General features: G+C 55.7%; 7 protein-coding genes across 7 annotated transcripts; 3 read left to right on the forward strand and 4 right to left on the reverse strand.

Annotated features, from left to right (window-relative positions):
- The first annotated feature begins 3,497 nt into the window (after window positions 1-3,497).
- On the forward strand, window positions 3,498-5,247 carry BZA05DRAFT_98907 (uncharacterized protein). The gene has a single exon (XM_051488869.1). The coding sequence runs from the start codon at window positions 3,616-3,618 to the stop codon at window positions 4,780-4,782; it is 1,167 nt and encodes a 388-aa protein (XP_051343285.1). The 5' UTR covers window positions 3,498-3,615; the 3' UTR covers window positions 4,783-5,247.
- A 216-nt stretch (window positions 5,248-5,463) lies between these two features.
- On the reverse strand, window positions 5,464-5,913 carry BZA05DRAFT_414966 (uncharacterized protein; the record flags this gene model as incomplete). The annotated part of the gene is made up of 2 exons (XM_051485285.1): window positions 5,464-5,738; window positions 5,790-5,913. The coding sequence occupies 2 exons, from the start codon at window positions 5,911-5,913 to the stop codon at window positions 5,464-5,466; spliced, it is 399 nt and encodes a 132-aa protein (XP_051343286.1).
- Window positions 5,914-6,805: 892 nt separating this feature from the next.
- Window positions 6,806-8,425, forward strand: BZA05DRAFT_383901 (uncharacterized protein). Its single transcript, XM_051482262.1, has one exon. It carries the CDS (start codon window positions 7,163-7,165, stop codon window positions 8,288-8,290), a length of 1,128 nt encoding a protein of 375 aa, XP_051343287.1. The 5' UTR covers window positions 6,806-7,162; the 3' UTR covers window positions 8,291-8,425.
- A 3,960-nt stretch (window positions 8,426-12,385) lies between these two features.
- Window positions 12,386-14,080, reverse strand: BZA05DRAFT_383902 (mannosyltransferase putative-domain-containing protein). Its single transcript, XM_051482263.1, has one exon. The coding sequence runs from the start codon at window positions 13,931-13,933 to the stop codon at window positions 12,494-12,496; it is 1,440 nt and encodes a 479-aa protein (XP_051343288.1). The 5' UTR covers window positions 13,934-14,080; the 3' UTR covers window positions 12,386-12,493.
- Window positions 14,081-17,058: 2,978 nt separating this feature from the next.
- On the forward strand, window positions 17,059-17,915 carry BZA05DRAFT_440864 (ankyrin repeat-containing domain protein; the record flags this gene model as incomplete). The annotated part of the gene is made up of 2 exons (XM_051486630.1): window positions 17,059-17,628; window positions 17,880-17,915. The coding sequence occupies 2 exons, from the start codon at window positions 17,059-17,061 to the stop codon at window positions 17,913-17,915; spliced, it is 606 nt and encodes a 201-aa protein (XP_051343289.1).
- A 1,026-nt stretch (window positions 17,916-18,941) lies between these two features.
- BZA05DRAFT_367008 (PLC-like phosphodiesterase) lies at window positions 18,942-21,213 on the reverse strand. The gene is made up of 2 exons (XM_051481549.1): window positions 20,189-21,213; window positions 18,942-20,131 (listed from the first exon to the last, which is right to left on the reverse strand). Exons 1-2 carry the CDS (start codon window positions 20,876-20,878, stop codon window positions 19,163-19,165), a joined length of 1,659 nt encoding a protein of 552 aa, XP_051343290.1. The 5' UTR covers window positions 20,879-21,213; the 3' UTR covers window positions 18,942-19,162.
- Window positions 21,214-21,458: 245 nt separating this feature from the next.
- On the reverse strand, window positions 21,459-25,333 carry BZA05DRAFT_99011 (uncharacterized protein). Its single transcript, XM_051488870.1, has 8 exons — window positions 24,954-25,333; window positions 24,638-24,867; window positions 24,150-24,554; window positions 23,508-24,081; window positions 22,861-23,438; window positions 22,695-22,805; window positions 22,062-22,634; window positions 21,459-21,995 (listed from the first exon to the last, which is right to left on the reverse strand). The coding sequence occupies exons 1-8, from the start codon at window positions 25,039-25,041 to the stop codon at window positions 21,774-21,776; spliced, it is 2,781 nt and encodes a 926-aa protein (XP_051343291.1). The 5' UTR covers window positions 25,042-25,333; the 3' UTR covers window positions 21,459-21,773.
- Window positions 25,334-25,432: the final 99 nt, after the last annotated feature.

Raw genomic sequence — 25,432 nt, forward strand, 5'->3', positions numbered from 1 at the left:
CAGGCACCATACACACAGGGCTTCGTTCGGGAAAGAGAGTGTGACAGGCCTCGGAAGCTCGTGCACAAAACATCCGAGATGGGGCGCAAGGACGGATCTCAGGAAGGGTTCACGCTGATGACGAGGTGCGCCATAAATAAAGACTCGGTGCATATTATTCGTTCGGTTTGGCTTGTGAAGGCCCAGGCGGGTGGAGTCGCTCCCTCGTACTAGATCTATGCAACGCGCCTCCGAGTGCTCGAAGAGTCGGGATCCGGGTACATACAACTTGCCATTCTGGCAATACCTACGGTACCTAACGTATGATACGGCGAGGCAATAAAACCGAAGTAGGTGCATATAAAACATGACAACCGAAATGCCCACCTGAAGGCTGAAGTATACCACGATTCCGTGCAGATAAAACACCAGCAAATATGCAGTGCTTGGAGACTACCTACATACGTCGGCATCGCCTACACTTCTGGTAGTGTTCAGTACATCCCTCACTGGACAAGTAAACGGCTGCCGGAGGAGCAACCATCTACGGGCCGTGGAAGCAATGTACACAGGCAACGATGCATCACCATCACGTCACGGCCGAAACGCCTTCATATATCCCCCCTCTCACCATACTCTACTACCCTATCAACACAAACCTCCCAAAATGCCAACCATCACAATCCGCTGCCTCCCCACAATCCGTCCGCGCTTCCTATCCACGACTGCCCGCCTGGCCAGCCGCCGGCCGCGGGAAGGGACAACAGGAGTTTTCAACGACCCGGCGTCTTCCAAAGCCGCCGAAGAAACGCGGCCCATGGGCAGCCAGCAGGACCGCGTGCTCACCGACGAGATCAGGAGCCGGAAGTTCGATAGGATGTCGGAGGCCAACGAGGTGCGTTCGATACCTGCGATACCTGTGACTGTGCGATGGACATGGGCATGATGCTAAGCATTAACCTGTGGATAGGGTCAGGGGGAGTCTTCGACGTTTGGTAAGGAGGAGCGCGTGGGCGAGCGTGGCGATGGGAAGCCGACGAAGACTGGCGGCAGAAAGGGTGGCGGGTTCGTTATGGTGGATCAGTGATCTTTCGCTATCTCTATGCTTGACTTACTGGTACATGTGCACATCTGTTCAATGTTTACTTTCTTAACCGAACAGAAATGTCGCCGCAGCCTGTCTGTGCCATCATATTCGAGGGGAGGGTACCGTGCGGTGGTGATTAGGTGTGAATCGTAACTGCGTCCCAAGTCGGGATCTATGTAGCAGCTGAGGGACCTGGTGGCGCAAGGATGAAGAAGGTATAATTGCAATCTAGATACTCCAATGGCTCATTCGTAGACGTTTATATCCTATCCTTTAGCGGTGAGTCCTATTTTCCGACGCGTCATGCTATGTAGAGGCAAGTTCCCATAACTGCAAACGTTACCTGTTGGGGAGGCTCGCCCCCCGCACACGATCGGGACTTGGGGTTTCTCAATTATCGGTACTGTATGTAGAGAGAGTCCTTGAATAGCCGAAAAGTCTATCTTTCGCCTCTGATTATCTGAGATTAGATTTGTGGTCAGCTAAGGACAGCTGTACCAGAATTCGGCCGAGACATTCGCTGGGCCACAGATCTAATCTCAGATAATCTCCTACAGAGGGGTAGTAGTGGGGATTCAGAGCACCTACGGTACCTACATCTTTCCAGCCGCCCAAGTAAACTGCTACCATACTCACTGCTCGCACTCATACAAGCGGTGGTAAGATCTTCGGGTCACGTGGCTCGACTACGGTAGGTATTCGGAGCCCATGGCTAAATTCCACGGAAGCAACCAACCAAAAGTTTTGCTTAATGCAACCTCGCCAGCTTTCTGTACTCTGATGTGTATCTTGGATACCCTTTTACCTCCGGTCACTTGGTACTATCATAGCCGTCCCGCCTGCTCCGTCGGCACACCCATCAATCAAGCTGCAGCTTGATAGCCGGGAACGCCAATCGGCAAGCGGGCTGCGGCCATAATCCAGTGTGAAACTGCCCGTCCTGTTGGTAGGCAATGGCATATACCCATGGTAAGTTCGGAGTGTTCATAACGGTGTGGCGTTTTTCCCGGTGGTAGGATTTCGAACCTCGAAGGCGCGGTCGGCCGCTGGATGCGGGGGGGTGGGAATCCTTGGGATACTCATGTCTCAAAGTTCATGTCTGGAAAGAGCTACAGTACAAGATTGGAGAGGCGGGGGGGAGGAGGGAGAGGAGGGAAGGAGAGGAGGAGAAGGAGATGCTTCCTCGGACACAACAACCGACGAGGGACGAGCGCAGCCAACAAGGAACCTCTGCCTTCGTCAGATCCGCGGCAAAACTCGCGGTTAACCAGCAACCATGCAAGCGACATCTAGCGACGAACCTCATGCGGTACGGTCAGGCACCGGCATGTATGGGGTCCTACTCAGGTTTACAGCAGTCCGTCATTGTCGTGTGAGTCCTTGCCTGACAAGGGCCCGTATCGGGCGCTGGTCCTCAAGCTCCGGACACAATCTGCCTCCGAGTCGCGCCGAGTCAGCCGCCAATCGTCTCCCGAATCTGTGCATCGCCGGAACGCCGGTTGTGTGTATTGTTTTTTGATTTCACTTCGTGTCGGTTACGCGCTGCGTGGTGATGCGGGCTGGCTTTCGAGAATGCAGTGAAACACACCTTGCCGATATAGGATTCATTGGACGTGGAGCAGCACATCTAGTGGGGTTTTGACCGGCCATACACCGCATCACTTGAACCTTCATGACATCTGTGGGGACTACCATCACCTGACTGTGATAGAACGTCTGAGGTGGGGTGCGTGTATTCAAGAAAAGAAGTCACGGCCAGTCAAACGGCGAGAAAGTGCAGGAACCTAGTACCGTAGAGTAGAGTACCTATACCGTCAGCTCACGGGAAGGCCAGTAACGTCCAGCAATCATGTGGAACAGTAAAATATAGCTAAGTGCGGTTTGTTCCATGAGTCCTTCCGTAGAGCTCGCCGGGATGTTTGCGAGATTGCACTAGCAGCCATCCGCTGGGACTCAAGGGATGCGGCAAGTACATGCCAACATCGTGAGCCACGTGATCGAACGGATAGTGTTTCGAGTAATATCTCGTTCCTTCGTGCACGCACAGGACCCACCACTCCCGTCGGTATTTAGGTTACACAACACCTATAAAAGCTGTCGAAAGTTTCTCTCGCAGCTTCCTATGCAGCTTACCCCACCACCACTCCTGAGGACGCCTGCCGTTTGCCCGCCACCTCCTCTTGCCGATCAACCACCGCTTGCTCATCCACCAAGTGCTGCAGTGGGCCTTCAATTAACGTTACAATTAGAATTGCTTATATTGTGTCAGGTAGCAGTCTTGCGATCAGTGATAGTCGCGAACACCCGTCACTGAGCTCGGGATGTCGCCGCGCGATCCCATCGTCGAAGCGGGCTCTCCGGCAAAGGGCGAGAACGAAGTGGCACCTTCGCCGGCGGGGGTGAGGAGGCACAGAACCCGTCAACAAACAGCCTCTATGTTTGTTCTCGCGACCCTATTTCTGGACGACGGTCCACCGCCCCCGCCTGCGAGGTGATCCAAGAGACACTTGGAGACGGCTGCCGCGAAACCCATCCCACCAAAGAAGCGGATGAAGGCTACCGGAAGCTCCGATGTGACTACCTCTAAGGTGCAGCGGCAATCGAAGAGCACAGCGGCACCGGTTAAGACCGAAACTCCAGCTGCAAAGACCCTGACTCGGGTTAACAACACTGCTCCGAAAGAAGTCGCTACTCGTCCTCGTTCGGCACGAGTCATCAAGGCCGCTGCATCGCATCTCAAGGCTGAAAGTGCTGCTTCGGGAGTAGCCACAGTCCGATCTCGTTCGGGACGGCCCATCAAGGTGCCCACTTCGTTGCAGCCCCAGGCTGACACTGTCGCTTCGGGGGTAGCCGATGCTCGTCCTCGTTCGGGACGGAACATCGATACCAGCTCAACCCGGAAAGCGCCTCGCGGGCAGCATGTCAAGGCCGTCCCGAGGAAGCCAGTGGCCTTACCAGAGCCAGAGATCGAATGCGCGATCTGTTTGGAGTCCATGCGGCCGGCGAACTTTCCGGCGAAGCTGACTTCCACCTGCAACCACTCGCCCACTAGTTGCGGCGACTGCGTGCGCAACCTCCTTACCGAGGCTTTCGCCGGCAAGGAATGGGTTCTCCCAGCGTGTCCGGATTGCTCTGCCGAGTTCACGTCCAGCGAAATTCGGCTCCTCGGCACCGCCGAACAGGCGGAGACATTCGAGTGGCGGTTGACGAGCCAGTTTCTGCGAACACTGGAGGAGTACCGCAGCTGCCTCGATCCCGAGTGCGACGCGGGGCAGATCCACGCGGGCGGCGACGACACGCCCATCGTCACCTGCGACGCCTGCGGGTTCCAGCAGTGCTACTCGCACAACATGCCGTGGCATGCGGACCTGACGTGCGCGCAGTACGATGAGCGCGAGCACCACCAGCGGCTCGAGGAGAACAAAGCCTCCGAAGAACTGGTGAAGCAAACTGCGCAGCGCTGCCCCGGTTGCAGCATCACCGTCACGAAGATCGATGGCTGCGATCATATGACGTGCCAACGATGCAAGACCGGCTTCTGCTACCTGTGCGTGGCGTTGTACGCCGGGAAAAACGGGTATATCACGTGGGAAACGGTGCCCACAAAGAATCGTGTCCGTACTACGCCCGGTACGACCCTCACGCCCGATATGACCCTCACACCGGGCACGATCGCACCCACGACCGCAACTAGTAACAGCGCCACGGTCATATAACGCTCTCGTATGCGTATATAAACCTGGGGCAGGAGGCGTACTCGGGGGACGACGTTCGAAGACAGCTGCGTGCTGAGACATATGGGATGGATGGTGGCTAGAAGGAGGAATTGCGGGCGGGCTTCAAATAAGCTTTAGTCCAGTATCTCGGTGTTAACTATCATTAGCTGTGAGACAATTGCGTTTATTTCCATACATATCGTTTGTTTCTTGTATGTACCCGGTCGTGGCGGCCGGCAGTTCCTTATTACTTCATTCATCTTGTTTACGATATCTCCTAGGCTAGTTATTTTCACCTTGCATACTCTGCTCTACTCTAGGCCACTTATTGTTATCTCACCTGCTTCATTAATTCCCACACGCCGCGACGATACCAGTCGCGGATAAGAACCTTCAAGTTGGATAAGAGTCAAGACCACATTCGTACCCGTGCCAGCGCCCGTGCCAGTGCCCGTGCCAGTGCCAGTGCCAGTGCCCGTGCCCGTGCCAGTGCCCGTGCCAGTGCCAGTGACATCGCACGGTCCAGTCCACCTCAACGACGACCACGGTGCACAGAGCGGAGACACAGTGCTCCTAAGCAGCGACTTTACGCAGTCCATTACTATCTACTTCCATATCTACATACTCCACCAACCCCTCTCCCTTTTTCAAACCCCTCCCCCGTCCGGGGCCATCCTTCGATCAGAATTTACCCTCCCCCACGCCCCCTCCCCTCTGAGCCACCGCCTCCACGCCCTCCTCCTCCTCTCTCCACATCCTCCTCCCGCGGCGATTCTCCACGTGCTGACACGTCCTCTCAGCCCACGACAGCGTGATCTCGCACGTGACGGCCAAAACGACCAGCACCGCCAGCAGCGCTGTCGTGAACTTTAGCACGTTCTTCAAAGACGCGTTGAAGTCGAAGTCGATGTCGGTGGTAGAGTCGCTGGTTGGGCTGAATGGGCTGCGGCGGGTGACTATGGGAAGTTAGGGGGTGGGCATGGGGTGGGTACTGCTGGATGGCCCACCCGCGTAGGACTCCCGGTGGCTCCCGAACATGTCGGTCACCAGCGTGAATACCTTCCCGTCGCTGCCGGCGCCCAGCCGGTGCGAGCCGAAGGGGTCGAGGTAGTTGCGGGCGAGGACGGGCATTTATTTTCAGTGTTCGGTGGTGGATGAGGTGAGAATGGGGATGAGGATGAGGGTGAGGATGAAGATGGGGAGAAAGATGAGAAGGAGGTATGAGGAAGGAAGGAAGGGTATCGTGATTAACGGGCTCCTGGAGAGTTTGCTATTCCCATAGTAGCTTCGACGACTCGAAAGTAAAATCGATAGAGTTCGGGCCAGGCTATTGGTTTGGCTTCGGCCCGTCGTAGGTTGATTACACAAAACGATATTGATGGTCTCGGCGTGGCGAGACCCACAGTGAGAGTTCGGGTTTCTTTTTTGGCTTCCTTTTTTTTCTGTTTCAGTTTTACGTTTGTTGGTTCATCTATTACTGTCATCGTCCATCGCGATTCGCGAGCCCACGGCCCGAGTATGTAAGCAACTATTGCGAGTGACATCGATGATGGTGAGGATCCACGGTGCATGCACCGATGATCATCTTGATATTGATGTTGGTATTATGTATCAGCTAGCCGGTTCGACGCAGCCAAGGAACGAGCTGGATGCAGCTGCAGCTCGCCATAGATAGGATCGCCGATGCGGAAGGGAAAGTCCAACCAACCCCACGCGGAGCTTTCCGGTTCGAATACGGGTATCGTAGGTAGGGAGTTGTGTGCGGAATAGCGTACCTAGAGGCTGCCGGAATCTCCGTATCGCAAAGCTGGATTTCCATCCGGGGGGTTGTCTCGTTGGAGGATGTTCGTTGAAGTGCGGGGTACCGACTAGCAGAAGCTTATCCGTATCGTAGGTAACTAAGGACCAACGGCAGTAGTGGGTGCGCACTCGTAGGTTAGCGTCGAGCACCCGTTTGCGCACTTTCCACGCCACGCCAGGCCCACAATCTCGCCTACATACGGTGGTTGTGGATGTAAGTTCAGCCGTTGGTAGAGAAACAGCCAACACAGCACACACACATACACACCAACCACAGCCTTGACGCATCCAGCCGATGGGGCCGCCACCGCCATTGGACGGATGCTTTTGTTTGTGCAGAAAGGAAAAGCCCCAACTCTACTCGATGAATCCCGCAAGTGGCTGGTCGATTACTGAGGGGTGTGTGGATGTGTGTGGGTTGCACTGTGCCCCCGCTCTTGCTGGAGCTTCCCCTCCGCCTGTGTTTATTATGACCATACCAGCTCTCTGCGCTCGCGCAATCCTTCCTGTCCGCGGATCTCGCACATACCGCTCGCTCTTCTCCGACTCCGGATCCCACCACACGGCGCCGAGCTGAAACATGTACGCTGCTACTAATCCCAACGGATTCTGGGAGCACCTGTTTCCCGGGGCTGCCGGTGTCCCTCACACTTTCCCGCGCGATGTCCCTCACTGGCCGCCGGCGCCGGGCCCACCCGCTGCCAAAGCGTTCCCGGAAACGTTCACACCGCGCTACTCGCACCGCTCCATCTCTCCCAAGCTATGCGTCGGCTGCGGCGACTTCGCACCCATCTACTTCCACGAGACGCCCGGTCTCTCAATCCTCGCACGGCGCGTGCACCAGCGCTGCTATATCTGCCTGACGTGCATCCAGTCACGGATCTCTGGCACAGTATCCGGCACATGGGTGCGCTGCCCCGGCTCCCTCTGCAGCCGCGAGCTCAGCAACGCCGACATCCGCATCCTCTTCCGCGCGAACGAGCACGGCGAGAGCCGCGACATGCCACTACCCTCACCCGGCACACTCTTCCCGGCCACACACGCGCCCGTCAAGTGCTGCACCTGCCTCGAGACCGACCCATCAGGCGGCTTCGCCCCCCGGCTAACCGACAACTGCCGACACCACCCCACACTCTGCTTTGGGTGTCTGCGGGCGATGCTCTCGCACGCGCTCGACGGGAAGGCATGGGTTGATCCCGCGTGCCCGGACTGTCGACAGCCGCTCTCGGCCGCAGACGTAAAGCGCTTCGGCACCGCGACGCAGATGAAAACGTTTGCGGACCGCGCGGCGCGCCGCTTCCTGCAGGATAATCCCGACTGGCTGATGTGTCCCAACGGCTGGTGCGGGCAGCTGCAGAAACATGAGGGCGGAGCCGCTCGCCCCTGGCTGCAGTGTCTCGCTTGCGGATCGTTCATGTGCTTCAACCATCGCGACGAGCCGTATCATGCCGGACTGTCGTGCGCGGAGGTGGATGATGCGAGGAATAGGGTCATGCAGGAGGGCATACAAATGAGCGAGGAACTGGTCCGCAGCATCTCAAAGGTTTGCCCGAACTGCCAGTTCGATATCCATAAAACTGGCGGATGCGAACATATGACCTGCGGAAAGTGTAAGTACGAGTTCTGCTTCCTGTGTCTGGCGTCGTACGAAAAGATTAGAGCCATTGGGAACACGGCGCATGTGAGGTCCTGTGCGCATTATGCATGAGGAGCGTGGGTGTTGGATATATGTACATATGGAGTTTTTTCCTTGCACCAAAGGGGGGGATCGTGAAGAATGATTGCGTGTAAGCGAATCGTTTTTTTCTAGGGGAGAGGTGAATTAAATATACTGAGAATGAGCTTCAAACCTCGATATCGGAAGCACTCGCAAGATGTCGTCCGGGTACTATATGCGAAAGCATGCGTACTGGTACCGTCGGGATCCAGCCCTACCAGTCCAGGTTGCAGGCGCTATGGAGTAGGTATGCACGACGAACAGAAGAAGGGACGAACATGGACGTGATTATTCGTGCACCGTGATAAATGGATACGAAACATCACGTATTTGCATCCGGCGTGTCACATGATGCCTACGGGTGATATCCAGTGCACCACCCGTCTAGCCAAAAACAAAAACAAAAACCGTCACCACCCCCGGTGGGTGGCTTGGAAACCCCAAGAGCTGAATAGAAAGGAACTCTATCAGTGCCTTTTCAGCGGCCATCTAACTACTCGAGCGATGTCATCAACATCGATCGTGCCCCACACATACAGCACGCTCGCAGAGAGTCAGACGTTGGAATTAGTAAGGATTCTCGCCTCCCCAGCCAGCAGTGTGCAGCGTGTCACATGATAAACCCGAGTGATATTCAGTGCTTCACCCGTCTTACCAAGACAAAAACAAAAACCGTCACCACCCCCGGTGGGTGGCTTAGAAAGCCCAAGAGCTGACAGGGCCTATCACCCGAGCTTGAACCGGGGACATTCTCTCAACTACCCTCGCCGATTGCGTGGTCTTAACCACTAGACCACGCGGGGTTTTTTCCGTGCTGGAGACTTGAATTCGAAAATTATGAAGTGGTGGGTACCACCCCGCGACAGACAAGCTTCTACGCCACAACTCTGGCTGTATTGAACCAGCGAACAACATTCCGTGTATTCTTCATACCCTGGCGGTTTGCTTCCTCCCTATCCATGGCGGCCAGCTTCTCAACACTGTCACTGTCGCAACGCTCCCAGCTAGATATTCCTTTGCTATTTCAGCGATCCAGCTCATCTGCTTCCTTCGCTGTTTCAACGATGCAGCGCATGGTGCACTCTACCAGCTTCTCTTCCCCCAAGTACTGATACCACCTCTCTTGAACGTATTCCCCAAGACTTGCAAACTTTCGCAGCGCCACATAAATCGCATGTGTATGAGAGTGGTTGGTGATAGGACACTGATGTAGTTAGTGTGGATGGCTAGAGCAGCTGGCAGCGGGAGGGAGGGAGCGCACTTGAGAGCTGAGGCTGACCGAGAGGCCTGGTCCTCTTCCTCTCTCTTCCTAACTCTCTCCCCCTCTATCACATATCATCATTACAGAATAGACGTTTAACCTCTACCTCATCGAGTCTCTCTCTCTATCCCTGGTATCCACTGCAACGAAAGCATTATATCCACGGCGAGGACAGCAGATTATTCACGGCAAGGACAATGTGCTATCCGCTGCGAGAAGAGCATGGTATGCGCAGCGTAGTAGGGATTCTCGCCTCCACCGCCGGCAGCACAAAGACGTGTCACGCGATACTGCCGAGTGATATTTGGTGCTCCAATCCTCTTGCCAAAAACAAAAAACCGTCACCACCCCCGGCGGGTGGCTTGGAAACCCCAAGAGCTGAATAGAAAGGTCTTTGATCTGTGGTGAACCGGGACCTCTCCCTCAGCTCCCCCTCGCCCATTGCGTGGTCTTAACCACTAGACCACGCGGGGTTTTTTTTCCGTGCTGGAGACTTGAATTCGAAAATTATGAACTGATGGGTGCCCGGGCATGCTTCATAAGCTGGCGGTTATCTTCATCCCCATCCATGGCGGTCAGCTTCACATCACTACCGCAACGCTCCCCGACGAGGCGTTTCTGCGCGATTTCGACGATTCAGCTCATCTGGCTCCTACAATATTGTGCACTCTACCAGCTCCTCCTCCGCCATATATATGATACCGGCTCCCCCGGAAGTGTTCCCTGGGACTTTCTAGGAACTCCACCAGTGCATCCGGTATCTCATGCCGTGAGAATGCGAGATCGGTATGATGTTCGTGCCAGTGACCTAACGGCCATCAGGACGTTGCGCTACGCCGGTACTACGGAGTCCGTATGTGCTTGGCCAAGACAGTATCCGAGTCACTGGAATTATCGCAATCGCTAGCCACCGTTATGTACTGGCCGACAGATATTTACACACGCTGCACCAGCCAAGGATGCGCCGGAGAGAAACTAGGAGGCTCCACACACATACGGCCCCACGCTCGCAGAGAGTCAGAGACGTTGGGATTAAGTTATCTGAAGATCTGCTTGCGGGAAAGCTAAGGATCAACACTATATTAGTTTACAGTTTTAGCTGGTGATCCGGCACATGGACCTTGCAAGTCGCCATTGGCATTCGGCCCCACATATCCGCTCCGGGTCCACTCTTCCCACCGCCCCCCATACACAAAACTTTGGACGTTCCGGTGGAAACGATTAACGTAGGGAAGATGGTTATTCCGGCCTACCTATGTAGAGTACTCATGTATGTACGAGTTGCTATGTTTTCTCGGCGGACTGCGAAACAGGCGGAATCTTGGTACATGACAAACTAGGTAGCTACTTCTGTATAGTCAACGGGGAGTCAAAAATGCGTTGTTCTTCCCGCAGGACACATATTGATATCGTATCAGGGCATAAAAAACACGTATTTTGACCGTACTGATACGATATCACTAGCATTTTCTTAAAAATACATTAAAACTATGACGACAAGAGTCCTACGGAAGACATGTCGTGGTGAAACTAGGGAGTTTTCAGATGGGCAGGTACAAGACAAAGCAAAGCAAATGGCACGCACACTCGACGGAAATTGTCACTGTTATGTCAGTGGATCATGAGACTACACTCGGTGAGCGACAGAACTTGGGCTTGGGCCCGAGGTTTGGACTCGGATTCGGGCGACGGAATTCAGCTCGGACTCGGGCTCGGGGGGTCTAGAAAGGCTGTATACGAAAACAAAATGATCTTCTCTCTATCTCTCACAGACCGGAGGTCCGGAGGATCGAAAAGCAGCAACCTGTCCTCGAGTCTCGACGGTCGCAGGCCACACCCACAGGGGAAATCAAAAGAGCATGAGTGGACAAACAATGAATGCCTGAGCGGTGAAGCCGAACGTGTTTTGGAAACACCGTAAATGTCACTCCTTGCAGTCCTCCCGGGCCTTCAACTCGAGCCGATTCCCCTCAATTCCATTCCAGAGTAGATACTATGGTATCTGATCACCTCGTCGGGCACCCCGACCGCGGATCATAAAACCTCCATCCGCCTCCCCCACCGCTTCAGCTTCCCCATACTAACCAACAGAAGAAGAAGAAACCATGCTCTGCCCGACCTGCTCCGCGACCTACTGCGGCGAGTGCCACGTGTTGTACACAGGGCCACTGGGGATAATGTGGGTAGGCAACGGGGCGCACATGCCGTGGTGCTGCTCCTTCGAGCCGCCCGTGCCGCCGCGGGGACAGGGTCCCCTGCACCGCGAGGAGCAGTGTTTCGAGGCGGCGCGGGAGCGTGTTAGGGTTTTGAGGGCGGAGATGGAGGTGGGAGGGTGGGGGAAGGATGGGGAGGGGGAGATAAAGTACGTGGAGGAGCTGGTGCCGGTGCAGTGGGCGAGTAGGCAGACAAGGAGGGAGGTGGAGAAGACAAGGAGGAAGGACAGGAGGAAGTGGGAGAGGGAGAGGATGGAGAGGAGGGAGTGGGGGAGGCTGAGGAGGGAGTGGGAGAAGATCAGGAGGGAGAGGGAGAAATCGGATAGAGGGGATAGAGTGGGCCCGTGGAATCCACGAGGCCTGTTCACCACGTTATTGAGGAGTTCTAGCAGCGGGGATTGCTACTCGCGGAGGTATGGCTGCGTTCTGGGACCGTGGGAGATGCTAATGGAGAGGTTTCTGCGGTGGTTTGTGTGGAGCACCGGGGCGGGGATGTGGGTGGTCGAAGGGTGGAGGTGGAGGAAGGAGCTGTTGGTGTTGACGGGGTTGTCGCAGTTGTTGGTACTTGAGTGATGAGTACGACTATGGCAAGTGAGCCGAACTCATGGTAAAGCGAGAAGAAGATGGTCTCTTCAGGTGAATCCTGTGAGATCCCAATACATTATCCCACTAAATGATCAGACTTCATCCCACTAAATCAAAAGGTATATTCGCTTGCCACTACGGCCCCTCTTCAAAAATCTTCCAATGTTTCTTCAACCTCTTACAAAGCCCACTCCTGTCCTTCCACTCCTCCACCACATCCGCCAGCTCGCATCCGACCTCGACCATCTGCTGCCAGACAACCATCTCTATATCCTCCCCAAACCTCTCGACGGCCTTGTCCTTAGTGCCCCAAAGCCTCACATGCTTCCCCTTATCCTCCAGATCACCCTCATCGACTAGATGTCCCGCATTCATCTTGGGCGTATTGGCATGGATGAAAGCGGGCCTGACAGTCTTCCCGGGGGTAAGCTCGTCGCCGGGATGAAACTGCACCATCCCGCTGCCCTTGAAGCTCTTATTCGACTTGAAGTAACCCAGCAAGGCCACTGGCGTCTTGACGCGGGCCCACTTCGCGCCCAGCACCACCGCAGCGGACAGAAACGTTTCCTTGTCGCCCTGTCCCAGCGCTCCCTGGCTGAGCAGCTCGTAGTACCATCCCGGACCCCAAATGTTGTAGTACACCGCCAGCAGCAGCGTCTGCATATGTCTCCTCTTGTCGATCAGCACCTGTCCCGCCTCGCACCCCGTCGGCGGGAGGTCCTTCGGGAACGCCGGCATGCCAGTGATGTTCCAGAACACGGGGTCCTCCGTCGCCTTCCAGAAGTCGGGCCAGAGCACGAGTCCCGTGCTGGTGTACGGCTTCTCGGTAAACAGACTTGTCGGATCGAGCAGCGGGATGGAGTCGGAGTCGAGGTAGAGCACGTGTCGGAACGTGCTAAACAGCATCGCGAGGGATTTCAGCTGGTAGTGAGCGACCTCGGGCGACAGCGGCGGGGAGAGAAACGCGGGGATGAAGACGCAGCGGGCGTTCAGGGCAGGGAGAACACTCTGGCAGAGCTCGGGCTCGTACTCCTCGCGCTTGCCGAGGAACACCTCTACGCGGAGGGTGCACCCGGTGCGGCGCAGCATGCGCAGCGAGACAATGGCGGGGCCGAAGTACTCCCCCCCGGCAACGATCACCACGCCCGTGCCGTCGTAGATATCCGTCGCGGTGTTCGACAGCGAGCTGCGCATGGAGCGGAGGCTGCGGAGCATGCCGGCGTGCGACGAGCGGAGTGAGGACACATCGTGGTTGGTCAGGAAGAGGTAGGTGCGCGCGGGCTTGCGCGGGTACGGCAGGTCGTCGCCGCGGACGTTGGCGGCGGCGGTGCCGCGGAGCTTGAGAGGTGGGATGTGGGGGCGTGCGGCGTGGAGGTGCTCAGACCACACGGCGAAGAATGTCTTGATGTGTTTTTGCGCGGGGTCGAGGACGGGGTGCTGCGCGGTGGTGCTCGTGGCTGTGTTGGCGGTTTCCGGGAGCGTGAACAGGGATGTCCAGTTGATGTAGGTTATCGAGAAGAGCACGGTGATGCCGAGCAGCACGGTGATTATGCGGGAGGTACTGAAACGCGGCATCACGAAGGCGCGTAGATGGTGCGAGGTTCACGATGGGAGGATTGATGTTCTTTTTGACATAATTGCGGTTGTGCCTGTGCGAGTAATGCAAGATAAGAGGTTCGTGAGGTGGTCACAGCTCCCTCGCTTCGCTGGCGAGACGTACGCATGTTACGTAAAATGCTTGGCATGGGGTACGACGACCGCAACGGCAATGACGGATACGAGACTAGCTAGCCATTGCGGATTCACTGAACAGAGCACTTTGCGATGGGAGAAGAAATTTACAAAGTTTCAGAAATCATCATCATTGTCTCGTTTTCGTTTGATCCTGTTGTGAGAAACAAGGGCATGTAACACAGTAGCTCATCCACAGACCACAGACCACGCACTAACAACACCATCCGACCATCAAGAGGCCTTCTCTGTTGACAGCGACTATAGTACCGTAATCAAGCAGCAGTGAGCGATGCTCCACCTCCACTTGCAGCTCCAGAGCCCTCCTCTCCACCAGCTCCAGGGCCTCCCCTTCCGCCCCTCCTGAACCCGCCACCACCACCGCGCCGGTTTCCTCTTCCTCCGAATCCCCTCTCCCTCGCACGAACCACATGGGCACCACCCGCATGGACCTGAGCCGTCGCAATGACGGTTCCGTCCTCGTTCTTGATGGTCCACTTCTCGTCGTCCAGATCAACAGTATATCCCAGCTGCTGCGGGGACAAGACGTTGCACTTGAGGGTAGGCACGTGGTAGGCCGTGACCATGATGGGCTTGTGGTCGCCGCCCTCCTGGCCGTGGATGCGCAGCGTGGTCTCTCCGTATCCGACCGCCTCGTGCGTCTGTCCCTTATTCGTGGTGATCGTCTTCTTCTCGGGGTACGCGGCATAGGTCTTGAAGATCTGCTTGGAGGCAGCGAAGTTCGAGGAGCTCTCGGTGCTCAGGATCCAATCGAAGCGGCGCAGGGAGGTGATGACATCCTCGGGGAAGTCGACGCAGACCTCGGGGTTGGGGGGTCCCGGGGGCTCGGAAGTCGGCGCCCGTGCGGTACGACCGCCCTCGCGGCGTTCGTGCGCGGAGGCCTCGTGGCGCTCGTGCGACGCTTCCTTGAGGTCGGTCTCGAGCGTGGTCCACAGCTTGACGGGGTCCGTGTGCTCGATGTACTTGGCTTGGATGCGGCTGTTCATCTCGAGGAGGATGGTGGCGAGAGCTTGGTCGCGCTTATCCTCCCAGGCCACGGAGTTGTCGAACTGCGTAGCGCTGGTGCGGCCGTCCACGATAGACCAGAGGCATTGCTGCTGCAGGACGAGCTTCATCTGCACCGCCCACGGGACGTAGTTGGTTTCACCGAGGCTGATCTTCTGCTGCATTTTGGGGGTCGTGGGCGGGTGGGACCGTCGGGTTTGCCGGGAAACTGCGAATGTGGGTTCGCGGCTGGCTGGTTGAGGGATGGCGGGTGACAAGAAGAAGAGAGAGAGATTAATGTTGATAGGGGGAAACCAGTGGGGTATACTAGTTGTTGGGGGGGGGTGCGGGGTGAGCAGTTGTGTAACCGCCCGCTTCATAGGGCTTAGGTCTTGCGTTGGAGATCACGTCCACACACGGAGGGCAAGGCTGAGGCACCGCACAACTTGCATGTGTCCAATAGCACCTGCTGTGTGCCAGCCCTGCCATTTATCAGCACAATGCAGCCCCGTCCGGATGCAACAGAGTGCAGAGAAATTGCAGGGAGTTGAACACAGTCATCCAATCAGACGGCCTCTACCCTCGAGAGCTGCACAGTGGAGAGACGCATCCGGAGATGTTGAGTCGCGATACTCGGAGCATCGCTATCTTCCATCGATCACTCGCACATCGACCCCTGCAAATCGACCCCCACACCGAAATCGAATCCGTTTGAGTGGGCAGGAAAGGAGTGAGACGGTTCGCCATAGGTAGTCTACATAGGCTGCGTTCGAAATATATTGAAGATCTCTCTCTCTATATCGAATCTGTTTCCCATCTCTAATCAAGTTGCAAAGGCCTTCCTCAGCATGCGGAAAGAATCCCACCCAAAGCACTTCACACCGACCGACCGAGTGATCTTGAATGATGACCTCCCACGACATTACATCCATCCAACAAGCCATCCGACATGAAAATATCACCCGGACAACTTGAACGTCACATCCTACACACAGAATTTAATGCATACGCCCTTCCCACTCGTACTCATAAGCACATCTGCCGGCCCCCCTCCTCCTCCTCCTCCTCGCTCTCAGCACAAACCGCACAACATCCGCACAACATCTGCAAATACCCCCAAATAGTTACCCCGATCACTTCCGGAACGCTTACTCACTCTCTCACCCACTCCCTCACTCAAAGCACAATCACAATCACAATCCCAAGCCCAATCCCAAGCCACCTACCCACCTACCAAGCAAATACCAGTTCACTACCAACCCCTCTGGCGCTGCCACGTCTGCCTCAAAGTCCGCTACATGATGGAGACTAAAGTATGCAACGATGTACAGTGCCAACAACTCCGCTGCGAGCTGTGTTGCGCCTACGCCGGCCCTGGGCTGTGCGTGCCGTTGGGATCACGTAGGTAGGTAGGTAGGTAATTACGAGGATACCCAGGAATCATCGGGATGACGCTGATGCCGATGGGGGGAAGGAAGGTGGGGGAGGTGAGAGAGGTCTTGTGAAGACGGTGAATTGAGTGGGTTTTGACATTTGTTGGGTGTTTTGCTTTTTGCATGTGTGCGTGAAACTACTAGTAAACGGGCGGAACTGGACGGATGTCAGCCCTTGGGGTGGTGACATCCACCAGGTTGAAGCCCCGCGAATCAGATGCCTGCGGAGATCGGATATATATAGACACGCAGCCGTCTGGTTGGCTGTCAAGAGTCAAGGTCCACCAACTGCATCGTATCGATAGGGCACCGAATCCAGAGAGAGTGAGAGAGCCAGACTGTCGGAGGCTCTCCAGGCTCCAACATCAGGCTGCGCGTGTAGTGCAGTGCAGTTATGCATGTATCTTTGTAACTGTGTGTACGACGATCGTCGTCTGCGCACCTCAGTCCACAGACAAATAGATGACCATCCCCGCGGTCGCCCGTCTACCCACGGTACCGCATCTCTCTCCATCTCGAATCCCACGCAGCATGCCCCTCACCACCCTCCCCAACGAGCTCCTCATCCTAATTACCTGTACCTTCCGGGCACGGGACCTGCTGAACCTCACCAGCACCTGCCGCAACCTCTACCACCGACTGTCCGCGCTGCTCCCTCCCATCGCGCTTACCGACCACCTCCGCGCCACCCCGGCGCTCAAATCCGCCCTCCGGCGATGCTGCGAGGTAGACAACGCCGAACTCACCCTGCACCTTTTATACCTCTCCCGCGCCCCCCCCGTAAACGCTTGGTTCAGCGACACATTCGGACTCGAGACCGCGCTGCACGTATCCAGCGCGCACGGCAGCCTTTGTGTCACGCGGTTGCTACTCTTCCTGGGGGCAGACGTGAACGCGCGGGATATTGGACGTATAACGCCGCTGCACGCGGCTGCGGCGGGGGTCGGGTGTCGCGGTGGTCATCCCGAGGTCGTGAGATTGCTGCTGGATAGTGGTGCGGAGGTACACGCCTTCGCGGCCGGGGATGCGTCACCGCTCTTGTTTGCGTGTGTTGGTGGGAACACAGAGGTGGTGAGGGTGCTCGTGAAATATGGCGCGGAGGTGAGGGAGGGGTTGGGTGGGGTGTGGAGTTGTGGGAGGATTGGGGGCGTGGGCAGGGTAAGGAGGACGGGGAGGAGGGGCGGGATGGATGCGCTGGAGTATGTGCCCTTGAGTTTCTTGGGATGGAGGGAGAGGGTGTGGGCGTGGTATTGGGCGGCGTGTAGGAGGGTTGGGGTGTGTAGGAGATAACGGCGGGGGGTGGAAGGGGGGGGGGGGGGGGGATGGAATGCGTGTTGATAGTATCAAAGTAGTACGCTGCCCACAGGCGCAGCCAAAATAATGTCTAATTGATTTCAAACAACAATACAAGCAGCCAAGTAAATCCGCAGCATTAACAACCCCCACCATCCCTATTCCCGCTAGTTAACTACCCCGCCGTGTTCGACATACTGCAGTCCGGACTGTCTGGTCTGCCAAGCTCTGTTCCGGTCCGGCCCTTCGGACGTCCGACGGACTGCCGAAAAGCAGTCCGTCTCCGTCCCGCCCATGGATTCCGAGGACTGCAGTCCGTCCCGACCTCAAAACCTTTTGGACTACCTAGTCCGTCCAAACACCGCTCCCGGACGGACTGCCGAGAATCGAGATATAGTCCAGTCCAGTCCGATCCGAGCCCTAGGACGGACGGACTGGACTGGGCTATGTATGTAGAACACTGCTACCCCGTCCCCGATCCCGCCCTCGACCCCCCCTCTGCCCCTTCGCCCACCTCCGTAGGCCCCTGAGGCCCCGGCGGCCCCGGCGGCGCCCTCCTCCCCGCCAGCCAATGTGTCTTCCCAATGGAGCACCACAGGCCAAAGCCGTAGTAGACACTGCAGCGCGGGCAGCGGACGTGCGCACATTCCTCGTTCGCACACCGCTGGCGGTTGTTGGTGGTGTGCACTTTCCTGCACTGGTGGCAGCGCCAGAGCGGGCGGGCTGCCATTGTGAGTTGATACTTGGTTAGTTAGAACTGTTTTGTTTTGTTAGTGGTGGGTTGATGTTTAATGAGTTAATGAGTTGGTCAATGAGTCAATGGTTAATGAGGCAATGAGTCGGTGTGTCGCTGATGTGTTTAGTCGGCTTGATGTGCTTGATGAAGGCTTTTCTGTTCTGTTGATTTGGTGTGTGTTGCAGAAGGTGCTGGATGAGATTACCAGTGCTCGACGAGGCGGGGATTATATCGCTACTAATCGTAGAATCCCCAGCAGCGGTGCTCACTCTTCAAAGTTGGGTGTTGGTACGGCGGCTTCAAGTCGAGTGTCCATCATGGTCACTGAAATTGCCTGTAGCGGGACCTCCCAAGCGCAGACGAGAGGTTAGACGAGATTCATTCGCTCGGACGAACTCAACCCAACCCACCATAATTCTTCACGCGTCGCGAGAAGTCGAAATAAGCTTAACCAGGCCCTGCAGCGCTTAGAGTAGTTTTCTCCGCTTGCGGCTAAGCAGTAGTGTGCCCACTCAAGTGGAATTCGATTCAACAACGGCTACGCAAAAGACAGATCCTCCGTGTGCTACTACATATGTGCTATGTGCTATGGTATCATATCCTATCCTAATAAACCCTCTTCGAGACCCTAACCAAAATGACCCCCTTCGAGTGTCGTCCCTCGTTATCAAACAACCTCACGAGCCTGACGCCCTCTTGCAGGCGATCGAGTCTGATGCAGGCCCACGCGGCGAGATCGTCTCTTCCCAGCTCCTCGTCATGCACCTTAAAGCGCACAAACGTGAGTTTTTCGATGACGCCCTCGACAGCCTTGAACTCGAGGGTAGTGTCCCAGACGCACTCGATGCCGCGCTTCGCCTTAGTCTTTCGCTTGACGTCGGCGGACTTCGCGTTCTCGTTGGTCGTGTGGACCTCGACTTTGACGTACGGCTCAAAGCTCTTGGCCTTGTCGTCTTCCTCGGGCATGGGCAGGTTCGCGGCCGCGATCACATCGATCGTGAGGTCGAGCTTGTGGAAGACCGGTGGTGCATCACCCGGTCGGAAGCCGGGCGGCTTGAGCACGTACCCGCCCTCGCCCGCGAACATGCCTTCGTTCAGCATCATGCCCTCGTCGCACTTTTGCCAGTTGAGCGCGACCAGCTGCACGCCGCGCTTCCAGAACTCGGTGGGATCTGCGTTGCTCGACGAGAAGCGGAGGCCGAAGGGGTACACCCTCATGAGATACTTCTTGTTGTGCTCGAAGATGGCCTGGGCGTATGTTTCGTGGTGTTTGGCGAAGACCTTTTCCGAAAAGGAGTAGACGTGGTTGGCGAGGCGGCTGGTCGGATGTTCCGTGAAAGGTTGGGGATACGTGTTACCAGGGAAGTGGTGGGAGCTGCAGTACGCACCCAGCCGTGCGAGCGGCCGGATCACTTTGCTCTTTTTCGGCTTCTTCTGTTTGGCCTGGCCGGCCAGGGCTTCGAGTTCGCTGTCCGACGAGTCCGAGGAAGTGTCGTATCTAGGCTTGCTTGGGGCAGGGTTGGCCGCAGCAACAACTGCTTCTGCTGGTGCTTTCTCGGGAGCAACATATTTCGCCTACTTCCATCAGCCGGAGTTGCGTGAAGGATCAAAGACACACAAGCGCAAACATACCTTAACGAGGATCTTACCACGCAGAGCGTCAGGACTAGGCAGATTGTTGACATCCTCAGGCTCAATATCCTTCACCAGACTGTCACCCCAGACTTTGTTCATGATGTCGACCATCTTATTCTGCTGCTGGATACCGGCATGGCACTCCAACGAGATGATGATGGGTCCCTGCCCAGCCCCTCCGTATCGCTCCGCCTCAACGTCGGAGAACGCATACTCCTTGATAGCCTTGCAGACATCCTTGAACCTGATCTCCTTGGTGAGGGTGTAGCCATGGAACACCTCCGGCTCACCATCATCGCCATCCCACACATCGATCTCGATGCACCTACCACCACGAACAAGAACATTCTCATACCCCTCGGTAGTAGAAGCGCCATACAGCTGATGTCCCACTAAGTAGGTATTATGCGACGACGAGATGAAGTACTCATTGAAAGGATGGCTCCAGTCTTTCTTCGCTGGGTCTGGCAGCGCGAGAATTGAGTTTTCCGGGTGCGCGAGGTACTCGGAGAACTCGTAGAGCGAGCAGTCCGGCCGCAGCTGCAGGCGCGCCAGCTCGCTCGACGACAGCTTGTCGTGGATCTTCGAGATGCACTTTTGCAGCAGCGGCGAGCTCAGGTCGGCTTTTGTCGCGGGTGCGGAGCCGCCGCCGGCAGCGTCCGTGGTGGGTGCGACGTCGCGGCCCATCGTTGTGTATAACTAGTGGTAGCAGTGGTCGGTTGTGGGAAGTTCGATCGTTTGGCTCGCGAGGCGGGGCAGCGAGGGGGCGGGGTAAAATTCAGTGGGATGGAAGCTGTGAAGGAGAAAGAAGTGATCGATGGGAAACAGCAGACAGAAGCTATGATATGTACCTATGCGTCTGGGGCAGTCTAATATGGAAACCACGGCCCCGATCGATGGCGCGGCATCGTACCGGCGAACACGGCACGCAACGGGGTGGGGCTGGCCATTCCTCAAAGCGGGGCGGACGCCCACAAGTTTTGGCGTTATGCGTGTTTGGCGTTCAAAGCGCTGATGTTGGTGATGGCTGATCCCTGCGCGGCCAAGTGCTAGCTTGGGTACGTACTTGCAGGGTTGCGTGTTTCCCCGCTTAGGCCGGCCACGCCTATGGAGATACGCAATGTTTGTAAGGAAGCTGAACTGCATCATATGGCGGGTTCAAGGGAAGCGTCGAAGCGATTCCCAGCGCAAACAGGAATTAGTAGAAACATTCCAGGTCCACATATATTGGAAGGGGGGTGGCGGAGGGGAGGCAAGGAACATCGTCAGCAGGATATACGGCATCAATGCCTGCCTTCTCGTTCAGACTACGATACAAGAGGAAGCCATAATGAGCAAATAATTATTTCACGGCAGTGGGTCTTATCTACAGATCGAGGCTGCTGCTACTCAGATCCCATATCATGCCAAACAAAAAGCAGAAGGAAAAAAACGAGAAGTCTCTACAAGCCATTTCAACGCCGGCGAAAAAACACCCCAGTATTATGTTGCTCAAAGAGAAAACCGTCGTGTCCAACTGAAAACGAAAAATCCATAAACAAAAAACGTACGGGGATAACTCCCAAAGCCCCCATGCAACCATTTAATCTGCCAAAACCATTCTGAGCGCATTCAAAAAGTCGGGTCCAAGCTTGACAATCTCATGAACGACCGGCTTTTGCGGCTCGCCTGACCGTGCTTTGAGATGATCGGCATGACGCTTCCGTCTTTTGCGTTCAGTTGCGATCACATCACCCGTATTATCATCTTCCTCCGCTTCGGAATCGGTGTAATAGTCCTCATCCGCTAGAGAAGCCAAATCGTCCTGGGTCTGATTGTCAGTGAGACTGCTCGAAACGAATCCAGAGCACAGGGTAGCCAATAAACTCACATCGGCAATTCCAAAGTCCTTGGGACTCAGCCCGCCAGGCGCCGTAGCCGTCCAGCCGTCCCTGCTCTTCGAATTGGCCGCGTCACCGCTGGCCATCTTCTGCCGGGTCTTGTCTTGATGCCACTTTCTGCGTCTTGCTTGCCAGTCGATCAAGGAATCGATTTCGGCCTTCGCCTTCTCACCGTCGATGGTTCCAGCCTTGACTGCCTGCTCGAATAGGAGGTTCATGTCCAGCTTGCCGCCTCCTTGGGGACCACGTCGCAAGAAAACCAAAATTTCCTCCAACCATCCCATCAACTTATCGAATAGGCCATCATCATGAATGTGCACTTCGTGGACAAACTTGTAGAAGTTGTCTTCGTGCCTGGCACACAGGTCGATGAAGGACTGGACTGTTTGATTGGGGTCCGTAGTCATCTCCTGTGACTGCGCTTTTTCGATCACGACGATCATGTCGTCTATGAAGACGGCAAAATCCGTTACCGAGTTGTACACGTTTGCCGACTTGTACACCCGAATGAGCGGCTCGTAGAAGATAGTGAAGAGATCACGGAACAATTGCAAGGTGACCGGCTACAGCATAACATGTAAGCGAAAGGTGTACGGTGGGGGAGAGAGAATAGATGCACCAACCTCTTCGATCATCGCTTGCATCATTTCCTTATCCCTCTGCCTGGTGTAAAGCTTCAGGAGCTGCTTCAGGTAGGCAAAGTACTGAGCATTGCTCTTGATCTCATCGTGTATCTGTTCATGAGACGTAAGCGGACGATTCACGCGCAAGCAAGTTCTTTCCACTCACGTTATCCACGGCTTGCGTGTATCCAACGTAGGAATTGAAAACCTTCTCGATCTGCTTGGGTTGTAGTTCCGCTCCGATCTCCTCACTCTGGAGTATCACAACCACCAAGTCGTTTCTCTCTTCTGCGGCTTGTAATCTGATGGCATCCTTGACCTCTTCGTCGGCCCTAGTGAACGCCTTGAGCTTCTCGCAAAGGATAGGATCGTCGATCTTCTCGATCAACGAGTCCACACTCTTCTGGATATGCTTGATTCCGTCACCGATGGCCATGGATAACACGCGCTGCATCAGCGATCGGCTCTTGAAAGGTGTGGCAAGGAATAGGTCGAGAACACCACTCATGACGGCAGCTGGATTTGCAATCCTGATGACATTCTTGAGAATCGTGTACGGAATGAGGGAATGAATCCTCTTTCCTTGTGTGAAGAGTTCGGCGGAGTTGTCCTCAGCAAGGAATAGATGGTAGATGGTAGCCGCAACCTCTATCCGCAGCCACTCGGCGAATTTTCGGTATTGGATATCAAGATCCGCAAGTTTGTCCTTTTTGCGGATCTCACTAAACAGCTTGGTGAGGCCATCTGAGAGGTCCAGTCAGTCATGGAAAAGAAAAAGAAAATCGTGAGGGATCAGCGCGGTAGGACACATACTGCTCTCGACAATATCTTTCCTAAAGCTTTCCATGTAGACATCTAGTTCACGTGCCCTCTGTCGGGCAACCTCGTAGAACTTTCTCTGTTCTTCGAGCCGGATCTCATCCATGGCGCGCCTCCGGTCCACATCCAACTGTTCCTCCTCGTTGAGCTTGATGGGATTCTTGATGAGGAACGCCGTCATCGCTTCACTGTTGGCGACCTGCTTATCTTCCAAGAGCTGTCTGATGAAGGCCCGAAGGCTGACACGCTGATTCTCGCGCCAAAGCTTGATGGGTTGGTCCCTGGGCTCCGCAAGGGATGACCTGGAAGGATTGCGAGAAATAAAGCTACCGAATCCCAAGGCATTGCCCAGCGAGCTCGATTTCTTGTGGCCTGGCTGGGGCGTCGGGGCCCTCGTGGAGCCACCGGTGGATGTGGATGTGGACCCTTCGCTCTCGAACGACGAAATCGAGGAAGCATCATCGCTGGTGATGCCTGCAGCGGAAAGATATCCGGATGTAGTGGCTTGGGAAGCCTTCATCTTGCGGGGAACAGGCGGCAAAACCTTACCGGGAAGTTCGTTTCGCAGCTGCGGGAATTAATGTCAGTCTACCTTTTTGCAATCCGGGGGAAAAATAATGATGCAGCCTTCCTTACCTGTCGATGTAATGACTGAAAGGCGCCATATCTCCGCCCTATCGTGAGATCCGGGTGTCCCTGACGTCTGACGCGCAATATGAATTCTGCATGAGTGTGGTATCTGACGGTCCTCTTGATGCTGGTTTGGCGCACGCATGCCACATTCACATCCCATCCGTTGATCCAATGACCTTCAGGCGCGTTCGCCAGTAGAGCACTCTCCTGCGCATTCCTATCGGCGCCGCCTGCAGCCTCGATCTCATCGAAGGTAACTCTCTCCTCGTATCCGGAGGCCGTGGGGATCCCCGAATTCATCATCAGCTCGACGATTTTCTGACATTTCAGCGCCAGCTTGCGTCGCTTCGTCTCTTCGAGTCGGTCTTCGGAGGATGAGATACGTTTCAGCGCGAACGACTCCAGAAACTGAATATCGGGCAAACGGAGCGACAATCAGCTGGCGATCGACGGGACGAGCAACAATCTCACGGCGAAGAGTTTGCACGCACCACTTGCAGTCGGTCCTGCCAGAATTCCTTCTCCTTCGCTTTGTCGAGGAACGGAAAGTTCCGCAAATGGTTCACGAAGATATATCGGAGGATGGGAAGCTCGCTATCGACCGGCGCTACCTCGCCGAGGGGACTCTGGAACGGTGCGCCGAAACGCTGGAGGGCGGTAGGAGAGTTAAGCTCGCTGATCTCGAATTGCGACTGCCGCGAGATGAGTTCGCGCTTGAGGTCTGAGTTTGAGTTAGTTTCAGCTCGACGTTGAGATGACGATGGCGAGCAAAGAAAGCGGGGTACGTCGCTTGTGGGGGAAACCTACAGTGCTCCTGCTTCCCTGTGAGCACGCGACCGGTGTCGGTGACCGATAAGGTTGAGATCCCAAGAGCTGGGGCGAGTGAGTCCGACATCGTCTTTCTATACTGTGGATAGCTGCGAAGCTACCGTCGCAGTAGAAGTCGATGTTGCAGACTTCGGAGTCAACGTTTGGAGGGGAGCTTGGGTCGCCAAACGACAGGATCTGCGTGTACGAGGTTCGAGGATGGGATAGTTACTACTTCTGGCGGACGACGACGAGCGGGGGGAGAGGCGATGGAAAAGATGCTCTCGGTAGTGCACTCTATATAGGTCAAGTGAGAGAGGGAAGAAGAAAGGATGTTTGATTGGGCAAGAGGGCCGTCTCAAGTTGTCCTGTCGAGGCGCGCGTGAAACCGATGCTTGTTGGGTTGGACTCGTTAGGCTGGTTTGGGAGGTTGAACCTGCATGACGTACACCCACGCACATCCATGACCCCGCCGCCAT

This window comes from Tricharina praecox (assembly GCF_024521635.1).
Source record: "Tricharina praecox strain CBS 144465 chromosome Unknown BZA05scaffold_2, whole genome shotgun sequence".
Lineage (NCBI taxonomy): Eukaryota > Fungi > Ascomycota > Pezizomycetes > Pezizales > Pyronemataceae > Tricharina > Tricharina praecox.

Excerpts from the sequence above, each read along its gene's own strand:
- BZA05DRAFT_98907 (XM_051488869.1), top strand. The coding sequence starts at position 3,616 with ATGAAGGCTACCGGAAGCTCCGATGTGACTACCTCTAAGGTGCAGCGG.
- BZA05DRAFT_383901 (XM_051482262.1), top strand. The coding sequence starts at position 7,163 with ATGTACGCTGCTACTAATCCCAACGGATTCTGGGAGCACCTGTTTCCC.
- BZA05DRAFT_383902 (XM_051482263.1), bottom strand. The coding sequence starts at position 13,933 with ATGCCGCGTTTCAGTACCTCCCGCATAATCACCGTGCTGCTCGGCATC.
- BZA05DRAFT_367008 (XM_051481549.1), bottom strand. The coding sequence starts at position 20,878 with ATGGGCCGCGACGTCGCACCCACCACGGACGCTGCCGGCGGCGGCTCC. Across the intron at positions 20,132-20,188 it reads GTGGTAAGATCCTCGTTAAG|GCGAAATATGTTGCTCCCGA; the intron begins GTATGTTTGCGC and ends TGATGGAAGTAG.
- BZA05DRAFT_99011 (XM_051488870.1), bottom strand. The coding sequence starts at position 25,041 with ATGTCGGACTCACTCGCCCCAGCTCTTGGGATCTCAACCTTATCGGTC. Across the intron at positions 24,082-24,149 it reads TTCAGTCATTACATCGACAG|CTGCGAAACGAACTTCCCGG; the intron begins GTAAGGAAGGCT and ends TAATTCCCGCAG. Across the intron at positions 22,635-22,694 it reads TGCAAGCGATGATCGAAGAG|CCGGTCACCTTGCAATTGTT; the intron begins GTTGGTGCATCT and ends GTTATGCTGTAG.